The sequence below is a fragment of the Stenella coeruleoalba genome (genome assembly GCF_951394435.1).
Source record: "Stenella coeruleoalba genome assembly, chromosome: 2".
Taxonomy (NCBI): Eukaryota; Metazoa; Chordata; class Mammalia; order Artiodactyla; family Delphinidae; genus Stenella; species Stenella coeruleoalba.
The window spans coordinates 76,631,275-76,647,802 of NC_137147.1; the positions used below are offsets into that span (position 1 = coordinate 76,631,275).

The 16,528-nt window shown below is 45.1% G+C and overlaps 1 protein-coding gene across 1 annotated transcript in view; it reads right to left on the minus strand.

Moving 5' to 3' along the window:
• RYR3 (ryanodine receptor 3) overlaps positions 1-16,528 on the minus strand; it is a 550,597-nt gene that overhangs the window by 42,840 nt on the left and 491,229 nt on the right. The window contains 7 exon segments of the mRNA XM_079909615.1: positions 1,127-1,223; positions 3,992-4,104; positions 4,563-4,694; positions 6,208-6,267; positions 6,981-7,151; positions 14,595-14,687; positions 14,783-14,870. Of these exon segments, the coding sequence (XP_079765741.1) occupies positions 1,127-1,223; positions 3,992-4,104; positions 4,563-4,694; positions 6,208-6,267; positions 6,981-7,151; positions 14,595-14,687; positions 14,783-14,870 (754 nt within the window).

Consider the following 16,528-nt stretch of genomic DNA (forward strand, 5'->3'; position numbering starts at 1 on the left):
CTCTTTCCTGCCCTCACCCCTGACCCTGAAAATCTTGCTGTTCCTGAGAGATGCCATCCTGGAGCTGTGAGCCTTGCAGTTTCTCCTCTTTTCTCTCTCTCCTTTTACAGAAAGGGAAATCTCAGCTGATGCCAGATGTATAAGTGGATTTTCCAGCAGTGGCAGAACAAGCAGGGTGGACCATATTCAGTAAATTGGTGAGAACTGCGCAGGTTGTGTGAATGGTTCAGAAGAAGGGAGAGTGTTGAAATGATGTTCGTTGTCAACGTCACATTAATCAAGAAACTGGGAAAACCAAGTGACTGTCTTTCTCACCAACAGGAATATATGAAAAGCCTGAAGGGCATAAAGAGAAATGGAAAGAAAATGCGGGAGGAAGGATTAAAGGAAAAAAGCCAGGAAGAGGATAAGAAACAGAGGGAGATGGGGAAAGGGAAAGAGAATGTAACATGAAAAGTGTAAATATGAGAAACACAGGGCAAGACTAATGGAGAGAAGTAGGGATGAGAGAAAAAGATAGATGAGAGAAATAAGGAAAAAGAGGAAAAGAACCAGGGCTTGGCCAAAGGAGAGGAGGGTGTATTTTCTTTCTGAACCAGGATGAAGCTCAGTGTTGCTGCCGCGATAAGCTTTTCCCCTTGCGTGTTGTTTCAAGTAGTTTTAGAGCATGAAGCCTGTTAGAGACGAGGCGTGGCAAATCTTCAGAAGGGCCAAATACAGAACTGTGAGATGCAGGAAGGGCATTTAGATATGCCTTCCCCAAAGTGGAGCTACTGACCGGACATGCAGGGCTTTGGCTGGGGTGGCTGGCCTCCTGCAACCAAGGGTGCTCAAAACTTAACTTAGCATGAACTTTCCGAGGCACGGCTGCGCATCCCAAGCAACATCAGCTGTTAATGAGGACGGGGGAGGATGATCACAGGACCAGCCCCTCCAAGTGAAATTCATCCTCTGGCTCTTATGACCATTATTAGCAGGGTTTCCCCTGATAACTTATACAGTTAGCTCCTTTCAGATTTATACACCCAATTCTTTGCGCATCTTTAACGGTTATAACGCACACACATGAATACAAAAATCAAATGCATTCGCACCCATATCTGCTCCCAGTTGAGTCAGTACTTACAGCCAAATCCTGTACTAGTTTCTCTTCAAAGGAATACTCCTCTGTTTCTATCCAAAATCTCTGATAGCCATGGAGGAAGAGGTTAATAGAGCGGTGCCTGAGCGGAAGGGGTGAGAGTGAGGTCAAGAGGGGTCCACGGGACACCTTGTTTTAGTTTGGGCGGTTAACGGTTAGTAAGCAGTTTTTGTACAATCCTTATCTTCTGATTGGTCAGGGTAGCCAAGAGCACACCGTAAGCATTCGTTTCAAAGAAACCAGAACCCTCTAACGTGGCGGATCCTGAATATCTGGTTCAAGACCTGGAGGTCACCGTAACCCTCCTCCGGTCTCCTTGGGTCTTTATCATGTTTTCCCTATAGTGAGAATTCATTAGGCCAAGGAACAGTCCTGAACTATCTGCTAACTACGGCGATTTGGTTATTCATTTTGGCGGATCCCATGTCCAGGTGATCCAATCTAAATCATGCTGATGGTGAGGGGGTCAGTCTCAGATACGCTGAAAGCAGCAAAGCGTGGCTCCTTTAAGGGCCTCTGAGGAACCACAGCTGCAAGGGCTCCAGGAAGCAAAGCTTGGGCACGCTGCACAACTTCCGTGTGCTTCACAGGTTCTAGCTGTGGCCCTGGTATGTGGGAACACTGGATACACTGGCACAAGCCACTCACTCCCTATAGGACAAGACGGACGTCTGGGAATATTAGCCGCTGAAGAGCCAGTAAGCGGTTACCCAAACGTGAGGAGGAAAGGAGAGAAAAGGAAGGTCAAGACCAGAGTCATCGAGACCTGGTCATGGTTTCCAGTAGAACACAGCCCTTACCATCTTTCTTCAAAATCTGACCAATCAGAGTTTTTTTTAAAAATTGTACAAATTTGTGTCTTTATGGGTCATGTTAAATCATGGTCAAGAAAGGAGGAGTGTGCAGAGAATGAGCGGGTCTCTCCACAGGTTACATTACCATTAAAATGAGTATAAGCCTGTCATACTGAGTTTTTTCATTAACCTTTTCCAGCCAAACCCGTTGAAAGGTGCTCAGGAAGAAATTGTTAATTTTGTGTCTGGGGAAAAGCATACAGGTTTTCTTTTAAAAACTCACATCAGAGAAACAGTTTCCATATGATAAAATAAATCCCTTTAGCCCTTTAGTTTGGAAGACTTCATGTAGTTTAGATCCTCATAAGATGGAGAAAAGGAGCGGACTCCACAACTAGCTTCTTAGGTAGTTAGTTTTTATTGTCGTTATGAAATCTCCGTATAATTCTCCATGCTAGGGAGAAATCCAGGGCAACCCTCTAAAACAGCTGGGTTAGGGGCTGGGGTGGCCACGTTTCATCAAGGACACAGTGAATTCCTGGACTTACTATTATCCATACAGGGAAAGAGTCGTTGAAGGAGCAACCAAAATATTACGGTACTAACATTGTCAGTGGATTTAGGAAAAAACTGCTTGTTTTTGAGAGATGTAATTGCCGCCTAGCTGGCCCTGGAGGCATGTGCTTAAAGCTGAGCCCTTCTGGAGGTCACGTTAGCACATCAGGTATGGCTCTCTACCAGAGGGGAAAGCCAATGCCTCCTTGATGTTTTACCACTTCTAGAAAACAGACAAAAGTCCTAGGCGTTTTTGCGTTTTCTACTGGACTATAAATTTCATTTGTCTGCCAGGGCTTCAGCAGGCTTCATGCCCATGACTTCCTGACTTAATTTTTCAGCTTTTTATTAATGAATTCTACTTGATTTGTGATGCTTCCACCTTTCCAGAGACACTAGTTTATTTTCTCAGGAGACCTGTAGGAGCAGGTGTGTGTCTCAGAGGCCGTGATTCTCCACCATCTTCAAAGACCCTAACTAGGAGAGCTCAGCTGGCCAGCTGGCTCAGGACAGGGATATAGGACACTCTCGACAGATGATGGCCAAGATGCACAATTAGATGAAAGCAAAATGTCAAGCATAGGAATACTCTTTCATCTGATATTCCAAAGAAACACATTTATTTACATGGGATTCAGAATTTACTTGGCCAAGTCAGTTTATTTTTCCTGACCAGGTGAGGATGTTCCTATTGATTTGAAAGGTGATGAAGCAGTGGCTATTCAACTACCAGCTTTGTTTATGATCACAGGCTCAACCTTACTGACTGTGCAATTAGTTTGAGGATGGGAACGTTGCCGTATCACCAATGACACCGAGTCAGCCTCAGGGGTCGACACTGGCCCAGTCTATACCCATGCTCTGCCCTATGTTGACACAGCATGTGTTCACACACAATCCAGAAAAGCCTTCACATATATTTGACTTCAGATTATAGACTAAACATCCAGGGAAAGGCCTCATGCCCATGACTGGCCTCTTGGGCCATCTCTAACCAGTGCCCTTTCTTTATCTTGAAGGCAAGTACATCATGCTGAAGAAGTCTCAGGTTACATTTCTGTACTTGCTGAGGAAACATAATAATTTTGGTGTCATCCAAGTACTTGAACATGGAAATATTGTTTGATCTGTGGATGGAATTTGGGGTAAAGTATTTTAGAAAGCAGTTCCCTTTTTCCAGGGTGCCTTTACAGCTGCACAAAGAATCCCACAGGGCAAAACTAGAGAGCTTCCATCTGCTTACGTGGCTGACTTTACAGTGCAAAACGGTGAGCTGAGGCAGGCTTGGGGGCACGAAGGAATCTCATCTACTTTCAGTTTTTATGCTTACCTTAGCAGGTCATTATACTACGTGCAGACTGTAATGGCTCTGTGGGTGAAGGACTCCAATCTCTACCTCTGGGATCATGAGGGTCAGGGCCAGAAGAGAGCACAGCTCTGGGAGGATACCTTAATTCTCATCTCTGACTCACATGCCAGGAGAAAATGACAGAATACTTGCCTGGGCAGGTTGTAGAGAGGGGCCATCCTGAAACAGGCCACCACTGCCCGTTTCCGCTGCTTTGATAGCAGTTTGTGCCAGACCGCCTTCTTGGACCTCAAAGGCTGTTCCACCTGAGAAGAAACCACATGGGTAGGTGCACACCAGGCTGATCTGGGTCGCAGAAGGTAGTCACCTGCAGCCCAGACTTCTCAACCCTAGAAGAATTTTGATTTCTCAACTGTAGTCAGCAAAAGGTACCCAGCACTAAATGATTCAGTCTGTGGGAGGCTTAGGTTTTCTTTCTTTTCCCAACTGCTTCTGGTGGCTTATTGCTTTACAAATGAGTAGGGAGCTTGGATGGGTCATTTGAACTAATGGGAAAAATTTTTCAAACACTGGGAATGTTAAGCATTGAGCAGTCTTGCTACAACGAGGCACCAAGATGACACTTTGGGGGTAGGCCAGGATGATCCTTGTTCCTTGCTTTCTGTCTTACAAGGGTGCTCTTAACTAAGAGCTGAGTGTGGAGGAGTTTTATATTTTGCAGGGTAGTCTTCCTTCCTCAATCCTCAGGGTAGACGCTACTTACCTGCTCTAGGTGGAAGACAGCTGCTGAAATTCTCTGCACACGCTCCACTGTCTTTTCTGGGTTGGAAGGTTCTTCACTCTTCAAAACATCCTTGTATAGGTTCAGTTGCCACTTTACAGCCGGGTCATCAGACTGCAAATTGAAGCATGTACATGAAATGAGCAATCTCTGATATCTCTTGAACTGAAAAGGCCTTTTACTCCTAGCATGGTACCATAGTGTTCAAGAGTCTTTTCTATTAATTCCTCTCTCATTTTCTCTATTATCTTTTCCTGGAACAAAGCAGACGCTTTGTAGGAACTTCTCATTCTAGCCTATATGTCTCTTAACCTTCTGTCATATTTTCCACCCCTTTCTCTCTGCTCTGCCTTACGATTTCCTTAAATCGAGCTTCCAATTCATAAATTCTCTCTGCAGCTGTATCTACTATATTTTTTAACCTATAACTTGAATTTTTAATTTCAATGATTATTTTTAACTTTTAAAAATCACTGTGAGGTCTTTTTCAGTGCCACCTCCCCTCTCCTTTTTAAAAAATAATGTCCAAGTCTTGCTTTATAGTTTACATTGCTGCCTTTATCTCTTTAAATATTTCAACCACACTTTAAAAATTCCTTTCTGTAGCTCCTTAGGCTTGAATTCTTCATTTCGTGGCATTTTCTGACTCTCTAATGGTGGTGGATTTCCTTTCACACCGTATTTTTGTGAGCTTGTATTCAGGAGGAGTTTTGTTGACTAGCATCTCAGCCCATACTCTAGCAGGTAGACACTCTCTAAGTGGTTCCATGGCTGTTTTTACAGATGATTCATGGGTTTCACTGGTTCAAGGCCAGTTTTATGTACGTTTCTTGCTCTACATTCATGCACAGCATGGGAAGTTAGGCCCCACACTCCCATTCCAGGTTACTAAAAACCCCAGCCCCTATAATATATATATCTGGTCAGGAGAGCTCTGCAAGTTTTCCCAACTGCATCATCTTCTCTTCATTACTATGATTTAGAGCACCTATTTTCTGGCACTTGGAATTTCTTTTTACTGCCTTTTTTGTAGTATATTTTACCCACCAGGAATTCCTACATATTTGGGATGGAAAGGAGAGGCTATTTGTGTCACTTTAATCTTCCATCTCAGAGCATAATATAATGTATCTGAGGAAAGAGTTGTTCAGATGTGCAGGCTTGCAAAAATCTTAAATAGCCTTAAAATCAAAACTGGTCTTGATATTTTTGTTTGTTTTTTTGGGTTATATCAACTCAGGTACAAAGTTACTTTGTTTACAAATCTCTAGAGCTGGAAGTGCTAAAACTTCCCCCATGTGTCTGTTCCCCTCTTTAACAAAGCTCACAGTCAGTAAATTCTGAGACCTAATCTAACCCCCCTGCTATGGCTTGATGCTCACACAGTGGGGGGGGGGGAAGACATGTTTTACTGGGCCTCTCTGCAACAGCAAAGGCAAGAACAAAAATTAAGGGCCAAAAAATGAAAAACTAAGGGCAGAGAGTTAGTTCTACCGATTAAGCACAAGTACTCTGAGGCTGTTTTTAGAACACATTTAAAAAAACATGAGTAAACTAAGTGGGTGTGTGGCACCCTGCACACAGAAGGAAGCCTGTGTGAGTTCTCATTGTCTTCCTGCTGCATCACCTTTTCCTGCAAGTGCAAGTTATTCCACAGATGTTCCTTCACCTCTTCGTCTGTGTCCTTCTGTGGAAAGAGATGTTGAATTTTATTCCTACAGGTCAATATGGAAATATAAAGCAGGGATGCACTGAGGGCCAATGGACAGTTTTGCTGCGATCTTTATTACGAGGACAAAAGAATAGAACTGACAGAGACTCGTCCCAAAGGGCATGCGCTGACTCCCAAGTCAGCTGTAAAGACAATGGGGTGTTGGGACTTCCCTGGTGGTGCAGTGGTTAAGAATCCACCTGCCAATGCAGGGCACACGGGTTTGGGCCCTGGTCCAGGAAGATCCCACATGCTGCAAAGCAACTAAGCCCATGTGCCACAACTACTGAGCCTGTACTCTAGAGCCCACGAGCTACAGCTACTGAGCCCGCGTGCCACAACTACTGAAGCCCGTGTGCCTAGATTCCGTGCTCCACACAAGAGAAGCCACCACAATGAGAAGCCCAAGCACCGAAACGAAGAGTAGCCCCCACTCGCCACAACTAGAGAAAGCCCAGGTGCGGCAATGAAGACCCAATGCAGCCAAAAATAAAATAAATTTAAAAAGATATATATATATAAATGGTAAATTAAAAAAAAGAAAAAAAGATGATGGCGCATTGCCTCTGTGCACCTTGGCACCTCTGTGTCCACTGGTCTCCAGGGAAGAAGGACAAATCCTTTAGGGGTTGAGCACTGATCACCACCACCTGTATTACATGCTCCACCAAAGCAGATGGGCGACTTACATAGCTGTACCGTGATTTTGCGAGGGAGATCAGCTCTTGATCGCCTGGGGTGCACATATTCAAACCAATGGGCAGCATTTTCTTGAGTGCAGCCACGATGAGGGAGGTCTGGATGGAATACAAGTCCCCCCTCCGCTTCGTCTTCTTCCTCTCCTGGTCCTGTCCTCCAGACTAGGAGATGAAGTTGAAACAAATGGGTTGAGTGACTCTGAAAGGCACCGCCTCACCTTGGAGGCAGCCTGCCTCCTGTGGCCCCATCAGTACAGGGTGGGCCTTTCTATTAAACATTTCAGAGGACAGTAAAGAAGCATATGAAACAAAGACAACCAGGTGGCCCTTCAAGACCGGCCCTGACCCTGAGCCCTCTCCTCGTGCGCATGCTCACGGAACCACGTGACCAGACACACACCACGGACACCCACGGTCTCTGATCGCTGACATCTGGGCAGTATGAACAAACTGGTGTTTCTACTAAAAGAATGATTCGATAACTGACAAAATGACTGCAGAGAAGAACTGAGAATCCTGATGCTGGGCGGCAGTAAACAAGTGAAAGAGCATCTACCCCAGAACAACTGCTGGTGGCCGGGCTGAAGCGAGCCTTTTGGAGCACCTGCATCCCACTCAGCCTCTGCTCAAGGCAGCACACGTTCCTGCAGGAAAAGGGGAACCCCCAAGTAGGTAGGGCTGCTTTGGCATCTGGCTGGGACAGAGTTAGGAGAAACAGTGCAGACAAGTGAGGGAACGCCCCAAGTCTGGGGGAGTCTGCCCTCTTCTGGTTACACTTGCTCACCCCATTCTGGGAGCGTTCATCCAATGAAGTGGGAGGTTTGAGAGAAGAGGCCAATGCACTAGGCTACGGCAGCCCCAGGCAACCGACTGAGGACCCTCTGCACCCACAGCACGAGGCGGGTATGGGTGGGCTCAGCAAAGCAAGGCTCTGCGGTGACCCGATTTCCCTGAGTCAGGTTCCAAAAGAGCAAAGCGGCCCGCGTGGTACGTCATTTGCTGGACCCTGCCTCAGCTGAGTGGGCTCTTGCTGGAAGTGAGGAAGGGCTGGGTGGCCAGAGGCAGAGAATGAAGTCAGGGACCATGACAGGGCAGAATCGGGGCTCATTAAAACTTCTGCTTTATGAGGGCCTTCAAGTGTTTGCAGCATCCAGGCGGTCACGCTGTGGTTCACAACAACCCAAACACATGAGGCTCTGGGAGCAGGGGAGAGTCCAGATGCCTCCTCTGGAACTGGCTTGTAAGACCTGGGGCCCTGGGCTGGAACAGAATTTGTTTTGTGAAGGACTGGCTTTCTGAGAGAAGATTAAGTATGGTCAGAATTCACACCGTCTTGGGGCTGATCTCTTTAAATTACTTCCCGAAGTGTGAAGGAAGTTCATAATTATTAATGGACACTCTTAAAATAGTGGCGACTTCTTCTACCCAGCTTGTGGTGGCTAAACCTTCGGGTGGTTACACCACAGAAACCACAGTGAAATCCCTGGCCAGCAAAACCCAGTCTGACCAAATACTGCCAGACGACTCTACTTGTGCCTCTGCTCCAAAACAACAGGTCAGATCCAGGACAGCAGGGGGAGGCGGCAGTGAGAAACATGAGGAGGGAGGGGGATGTGAGACAGACAGGCAAGATACACAGTGTCGTATGTTCTAGACACACAGTAGACGGCTGATTCACACAAAGACCTCAAGAGCTCTATCATTTACCGAGTGCTCGCTGGCTTCCTTAGATGTTCTATCAGGTAGAGAATTCTAAAGGTTGTGCCTAACGCAGAACTCATTTAAAGTCTAAACTACCTTTGAAAATTGTAAGGGTAATTTGTGAGGTTCTATCTTCAGATTGTCCGTAGAGGATAGAACCCAGTTTTGTGAATATAAATTATGAGGTATTGTTACATATACATTACATATAAATGTAAGAGGTAAATAGTAACATGCAGTATACAATCAAGGAAGTATGCAATATAGAACTCTGTGGATTTGACATGCAATTTAAATAATTTCTTGCTCACTATTTTATTTGGCCAATCTCATGCTGTTCTAACTACAAATGCTAAATATATGACGTGGCTCCAACGTGCCTGCTACTTAAATAAAGCGTTTCTAATCCTCCCAACAAGGCTGAGATACCCAGTCAGTTTTATAAAGGGGAACATGATGTTCAGAGCAGTTAAGTGATTTTTCCAAGGTCACACAGCAGTTAAGAGTCTGGGCCAACATCCAGGCCGACATCTACCTGGCCAAGGCTCCATTTTCCTTTTCTAACTAAGAGCTGCACATGACCTGGTTCCTGCACATCTCCCTGTCTCTGCTACAGACCTGAGTGCAGAGGGCTTGGGACGAGTGGCAGCAGACACGCATCAGTGGAGGCAAAGAGAAATATTTCCAGGCAATAACCTGTATAGGTTACTAGAAAATTGTCCCAGGGTTTATTCCACATTTTATGCAAAAACTCATGGCTATTTCCAATCCCTGCTGCTGATTCCAAATCCTTGACTTTAGTCCTTGGAAAACTCTCTTTGACGCATAGGAGCCTTGCACAAGAGGCAGACATGTATAGTGTGGAAGGGCTGGGATCACTAACAGCAGATAAGAGGAGTGAGTCTCCCGAGCTCTCGGCCCCAGTCAGCGTCCCTATCTGTTAGTATGCGGGCTGCAGAGTGGGCAGCTGGGGAAGGGAGCAGAGATAGCAAGGAGACCTCGGATAGGGCGAGGCTTGGCTGGCTTCCCCGGCTTCCCCATTCCGAGGGTGGGTAGGGCCTACATTCACTCTTTGACAGGCAGTTGTCTTCCCTGAAGCAGGCCCTGGGGACCTCCAGGTGGGAAAATCCATTCTGTACCACCCCCACGGTGATCACAGTGCAGAGGGTGGCCAGAGCCTGGCACCTCTAATACTAGGACAGAAAAGACACGTCATGCATTTGACCTGTACCTTTACTTGCATGGCCTGTGTGGAAAGACAAGAGAAAAGAAACAAGAAGTCAGTCAGTGAAAGCAGGGGTCCAAGACACAGGCACCACATGTTAGTCACAGCTCTTTCACCCCCATTCCTCTGCCAACACAATAGAAAACCAACGGCTCTGGAAGCCGGTTGAGCACAGCATGAAGAGCGGGTGGGAGGTTAGGATGGAGGTTAATTGGATCAAAAGGACTTACACCCAGACCAAGCAGTGCATCCCTGGGGCAAGGTCATCAGAGACCAGCCTTCCAGAGTGTGTGACCCTCAGACCCTGGTGGTCTTCAGATCTGGCCACCCAAGTGAACTCTTAGATCTCATGCCTTCCCCACCTCCCACCTCCCTCCTGGCACCTGGGTGGGATGCAGACAATCTGTCATGTAACCAAAGACCCCAATTTTCTTTTTTCCTTCCACCCACCACATTATCACCTCCAGAAGATCTGTGGTTACAAAAAGAGTAGGGAGAACTGAACTAACGGGCCATGTGTGTGCTTCCCCTAAAAAAAGTTTCTAAAAAATGTACTCTAGGAATATCCAAGGTGGTTCAGGATCACCCCACAGCCCAAAGGATGGGGAATCTCCCTTCTGTGCTGTGACCTTTAAATATATACCTTAGGTCAAAGGCTCCTACACGCTATAGGTTCTAATTTTATTATTTTCTTCACATATTGCTAGGATTAGTTAACTCAATGCATTTCCCTAATGCTGGAAATGCTTTTATTTATGTGTGTATGTAAATATGTATTTATCTATCGATCTATTTATGCATCTTTTAAATGTTAGCTGAAACTTTTTATTTCCGTAACAGAAATCTAGAAATTCCTATACCTTCAAAATCATGTCATTTCCCCACACTTTATCACCAATAGTTTATGACCAAATAGACAATTTATGTGTGAACTTTAAAAAAACAGAGACTCTTAAGGGAAAAGGAGTTGGAGGAGGACACAGCACACGGTAGGTGGTGTGCTGTGTTGAGACAGCACACGGGGAGGCTTCGGAACGAGGGCAGAGCTGTACCATCTGAAGTGCTCATCCCCACTGAGGGGGTGAGGGAAGTAGAGACCAGTCAACCCAACGATAGATGGTAGAGGGAAAGGTGAATGTCCAGAAGCCAGTCTGAGAATGAGAGAGCAAGAGGGAGAAGGAGAGTGAGACAGAGAGAAAGAGAGAGAGAGAGGCACCAAAGGAGGAGGGAGGGCAGTAAGAGAACAGGGAAGGGTAGAGGAGGGAATGGTAGAGAGAAGAGGGGGAGGGGATGGGAGACAGAGATGAAGTGAATGGGGGAGGGGAGGGGGAAAGACAGGGAGAAGAAGAGAGAGAGGGAACAGGAAGGGGGAGAGAGAAGAGACGGGGGACGGGGGCAGAGGGAGAGAGAGTACTTGAACTACACAAGTGCAAGAGCAAAGGGAATACAAATGAAAGTGAAAAAAGGTGGGGGGAGGGTGGAGGGAATGAGAGAAGCGAGTGAGCAGCTAGGGGGATGGGAAGAAGAAGCAAACTAAGTCACACACGTCATTCTGAATACCCTGGACAAGCACAAAGGTGTCTTCTCAACTCCTCCCTGCCCTTTTCCAATTCACTGAAATCACGCTCATGGGGTGAAGTGGCTTTACACGAGGCACTCTAACATGTGCTGCATCACAACTCTTTTACTGTTTATAATCTTGGTCAAGGAACTGGCATTTCTTGGGCTAAACACATTCTAACTTACCATTCCCCTCTGAGGAAGCTGCTGCCATTTTTCCAGAAAACAAAACGAGTTTAAAAACAAAACAAAAACCACCGTGCTCAGCTTAGTTATGTATTGCTGAACATATATTTGCAAACTGGTGTTATACAAACAAAAGACAATACAATGAGCTCTCCCCAAAACGTGCTTTAGCTGCTGGAAAAAAGGACACATCTTTGAACTGACCTTCAATTGATCAAGTAAGAACAGTGTGGCCCACTGTATATTTTTTCCACTTCCTTTCCATCTGCAATGGCATGTGCAGTGTGTGTGGGCGTGCAGCATTCCAGCACACATATCTCTGCCACATGCACGGAGGCCAACTTCATTTATCCAACACCAGAATTCAATTATGAGTGCAGATAAAAGCAAGCACAGGTGACCATGCAGATCAGGTAGTAGAGAGAACATGTAATTTCAGGGAGGCAAAGGCAATGGGGATTCAGCAGATAATAAAGACAATACCCCCTCCCCATCCTCGCAATATGTAGTTCTACATCCAAAAAATACCAGAAATGGCTATGAGTTGCTGTTTATTGGAGGTATGATATCTCTCTGTCTGAAATAATGTGCTGCATTTATGTAACATTATTCAATTCTAGAGATGCATTTAAAACTGACGTTCCAACAGGGCCTACTAGTAGAGCTGCGAGAAGCCAGGCAGTAAGCTCTAGCCCATTCTACAGATTGGTAAACTGGGGCCCCGAGAAGTTAAGTGAACGATGCAAGGCCATACCTATACCGAGCAGCTGGGCCAAGAGTGGGACTTTGCTTCCTTTCAGGCTCTAGTCCTGTTTGCTACTACACTTTGTGCCTCAACTGAGGCCACAGGAACAATATGAATATCTGTTACCCTGAGAAGCACAGCAAATATTATTTAACATCTAGGGAGTGTCCTTACATCCACTACACTGTAACTTTGACCCTCTCCAACACATCTCAGAAAAAACTGGCATACAATGTCAATGGAAATGAAATGAAAGCATCTGCCCCTATGGACTAACCTTACCAGCAGGAAAGATGCACAGGTTCTGAATACGCTCATCCTCTGACAAGACTAACATACCCTTTTCCTCGTTCAGTGATGTGAATGAACAACTTCAGGTTAGTCTGTTAGTAGGTTAGTTTTGAAACATCATTCTTTGTCACCTCTTCTCTTTCCAAGTATAAACCCAAGGACCCTGAGTAGCCATTCATCACCAGAGGGCTGAGATTATCTTTGCCATTGCTGCTCATCTGGGATCCAAATCCTTGTACCAGAATCCTTTTCGTTGCTTTTTTGCCATCCGCTGACAATAACAATGGATGCTAGCTGGTTCAGTCAAAAGCCAAAAGATCTACCCCAAGTTGAAGGTAGCAAGGAATCTGTCTGGGATTCAGTGACTTTCGGTAGGTAGACAGGGTCAAACGAGACACTGTAATGGCTGTAAGAAGACCCTTCAGAGGGAACTTAGGGATAGATATCCAGGGATCAGGAGTCTGAAAATATCCTTCCTCCTGTACCTCACCTGAGCAGCTGTGTATGCCAAAAGTCAAATGCAAAATAAACTTTGGAAAATCAAATAAAAATTATCCAAAGCACAAAAGGATGCACCTTAAGTAAGCTTCCTTTGCAGCAAAGATTCCTCTTGAATGTGAATATATATACACCTAATCTCTCTACATTGTATGTGCACAGTTCTATTTATCAAACTTTACCAAACAGCGCATACCAGATTCTAAACTCCAAGAATCAAATTTTGGATGCTGGAAGAAGTGTTAATGTCAACATAGCTTAAAGATGGAAGGGATGGAAAGTGCAGAGTGATTGCAGCTGACCAGAGCTAGGCACGCTTGGTGAAGTTTTGGGTGTTGAAGTTTTCACTTTTGGTGGCCCCTGGTCTGCAACTCTGCATACAAAGGTCTTCTATCCCAAATGGTTATTTGGAAGGTTGCCCCAAGAGCTTTGCTACAAACCCGCGACTGTCATCTTTCCAGAACTGGTTCTCACTTCTGAGGGGTTCCCGTGCACACTCCACCTTCCTGGTCCTCAGAGGCAGCACTGTACCAGCAGTGAGAGAGATGCGCATCTCAGGTGTCACACGTCTCTCATACGTGACAGTACAGTCAACCCTCACCCAGGCACGCTTCTCAGGGGAAGAGAGTCCAGGTAAGCCATGACAGCCGGGAACGAAACAGCACATTTAAGTAAGCCTTGTTTTTGTGTGTACACCTAAAGGAGTGTGTCTGAGAATTCTCTCCAATAAAAACAGCAAAACCTCACTGTGCAGAGCTGACTCAGGGGGAACCCGGAGGCCGGCTGCCCCTCCTGTATTCAATACTGCGACACCCTCCCTGTAGGTGACTCTGTTTTCAGACAGATGTTTGGAACGCCCTCTTTCAAACATTTCCCTGCAGGGGGATGGACAAATGTTTGGGTTTCTGAATGCAACTCACGTGGAAAATAAACAGAAGGCATTAAGAGGTCAGCACAGCTGAAATAAAGCAGCTACTAGATGTTCAAGATAGGAAGAAAATAAGTGCACTGTAAGAATATGTGTCTACGAAATCTTCAAAGCAAGGCGATGTCCTCACAGCTAATTAAAAGGTGGCTCTAGGCACATGTATTTTTGTAGCTTTTCTACACAGCAAGTAGTTCTACTTTAAAACAAGTAACAGCAGCTTTTGTTTTGGCCTTAGGCAAGTCTTGAAACTTAAACTTTTTGATGCACAAAGCAGCTACTTATTCATAAAATGTGATGACCATGCTTGTTTGAGAGCAGTTTCTTCTGGCTCATTCTCAAAGAAAGAACAGTGGACCTGTTGGTCTCTGTTGTTTGACCTAAACGCAGTAGGAGCTAATCCCTTCATACACCCAAGACATGTAGCTTAGGTCAAGGTTGGAGAGTCTTTGGAATTGATTTCTATGGACTTACTTTTGACATCTTGCTTTTGCTGTCTCCAGTTAAAAATGCCAAATTATTAATTTCGTTCTGAATCACAAAATTTTGCTCTTCCCTCTTGAAGTTCTAAGTGGGGGGAAATAAAAAAGCAAACGTTACAAGAAAGTTGAGGTGTACCTTTCACCACCAACTCTAAATCCAGGGCCCCCATCTGTGCTTACGTGAGATTTACACCACAGGATGAAGACCTCTGCCACCATGCGGAAGAGCTGGTCAGAGTCAGCATCGGGGCTTTTGAGCCAGTTAGATCTGAGGTGAGAGATAAGTGAATATGCATGTGGAATTCAGCAATGATTGAAAGAGTCACACTCTAAAAATTATACCGACACCAGATGCACACATTTATCCGGATAAAATTGCATTCCCATAGAAGGCAATCTTCAGAGAGACTAAATATCAATATATTCCTTGCATGCTTAGATAAAGGCATGCAATTGTTGTAGGTATTTTTGAAGACCTACAATAATCATTTCCATGTTACCAAAGGATTCCAGGATTCTCTTAGCAAACAGAGGTCAGAAATCAACATTTCAAAATGGTCAAAGGTAAGGTTTTGTTTTCCTTTAAACTGAAGAGGTGATGCAGGTTACATTCTAAGTTTTGGGACAGGCCTCCTTTAATCCTCAAGTCTAGCAAGACTAGGAAAGTCTTGGTCAGTATGACATCTAATCTTGTCAAACCTCTGAAATTGTGAGCACTCTATAAACTGTTCAGGCCTTGCCCGTTTTCCTTTCAAAGCCACTTTTATGAATGAAATCTGTAAGACAATAATTTTTTTTAACTGTTATATAAAGTGTATAGGCAGAGACCACACACCTCCTATGCCCTTTGAAATGGTTTGCAAATTCCCTACAAATAGGCATTACTCATTAAAAAAAAAAATACTAGGCTAGGTTAAGAAATTTCACAGCAGCGGCAAGAAGGCTCAATTGCAGTAGAATTCAGTCATTTCCTAAAAGTTGTCTTGCCCCTATCTTGTGCGTTTGAATTATATTTTGAAACGGCTGGGTGAGTAAATATCTGCATAAAGTAACACATTAGAAATTAAATTGTCTCTCGTCTTTCTTAAAGAAAACTTTGGGGCTGTCATGAATGGTCTAAAAAACCTAATGTCCCTTGGTTGTATGCATGGTAATAGCTATCAAAAAGCCAGTTCCCTAAGCCCTGGGACATCAGACTGAATTGCTCTGAGCAGCCTGTACCGTCTGCCCATTCACGGAAGGCACCAGGCTAAGGAAGAAAGGTGAAGACTCATGAGGCCAAGACCACCTCTGGATTCCTCTCTCATCTCCTCAATTCCTTCCCGCCCTGAGTTCCAGCCTCATGGACATTTTTGTCTAACCTTCCTTGTTTTCTACCTCAACTAGCCTCTCCTTTATAGGCAGACACTACAGGTGGTCTGCCCAACACTCATTCTCCTCTTCTTCCTTAGGCACAAACCCCCATTTTACTCCGGGTGGCACTGTGCCCTGCTGAAGGTCACATTACCCAGCCCCCCTCGAGGGACAGCCGTGGAGCTAAGTTCTGATCAATGAGATGGAAGAGGAAGCTGTTGGATGAGCCTTCTGGAAAACTCTCTAAAAAGGATCAGATAGCTGAAGGTGCCCTTCTGCCTTTCTACTTCCTCTCTGGAATGAAAACACGACAGCTCAAACTCTAACTGGCATGTTGCACCTGAAGTAACTTTGAACATGGACGCCAATGTTGAGGACAGAAAGACAGAGGAGTGAGGGTTTCTACCGAAGAGCAGCCGTACTGGCCATGGACTGGCTATCTCTGGACTTCCTTCACGTGTGAGATTTAACTTCTAATTTAAGCCACTCTATAAGGTATCCATCACTAGAAGCCTAATGCAATCCAAACTCGAGGCTTGAGACTGGTAATGCTTTTTGATTTCTTTCATATTG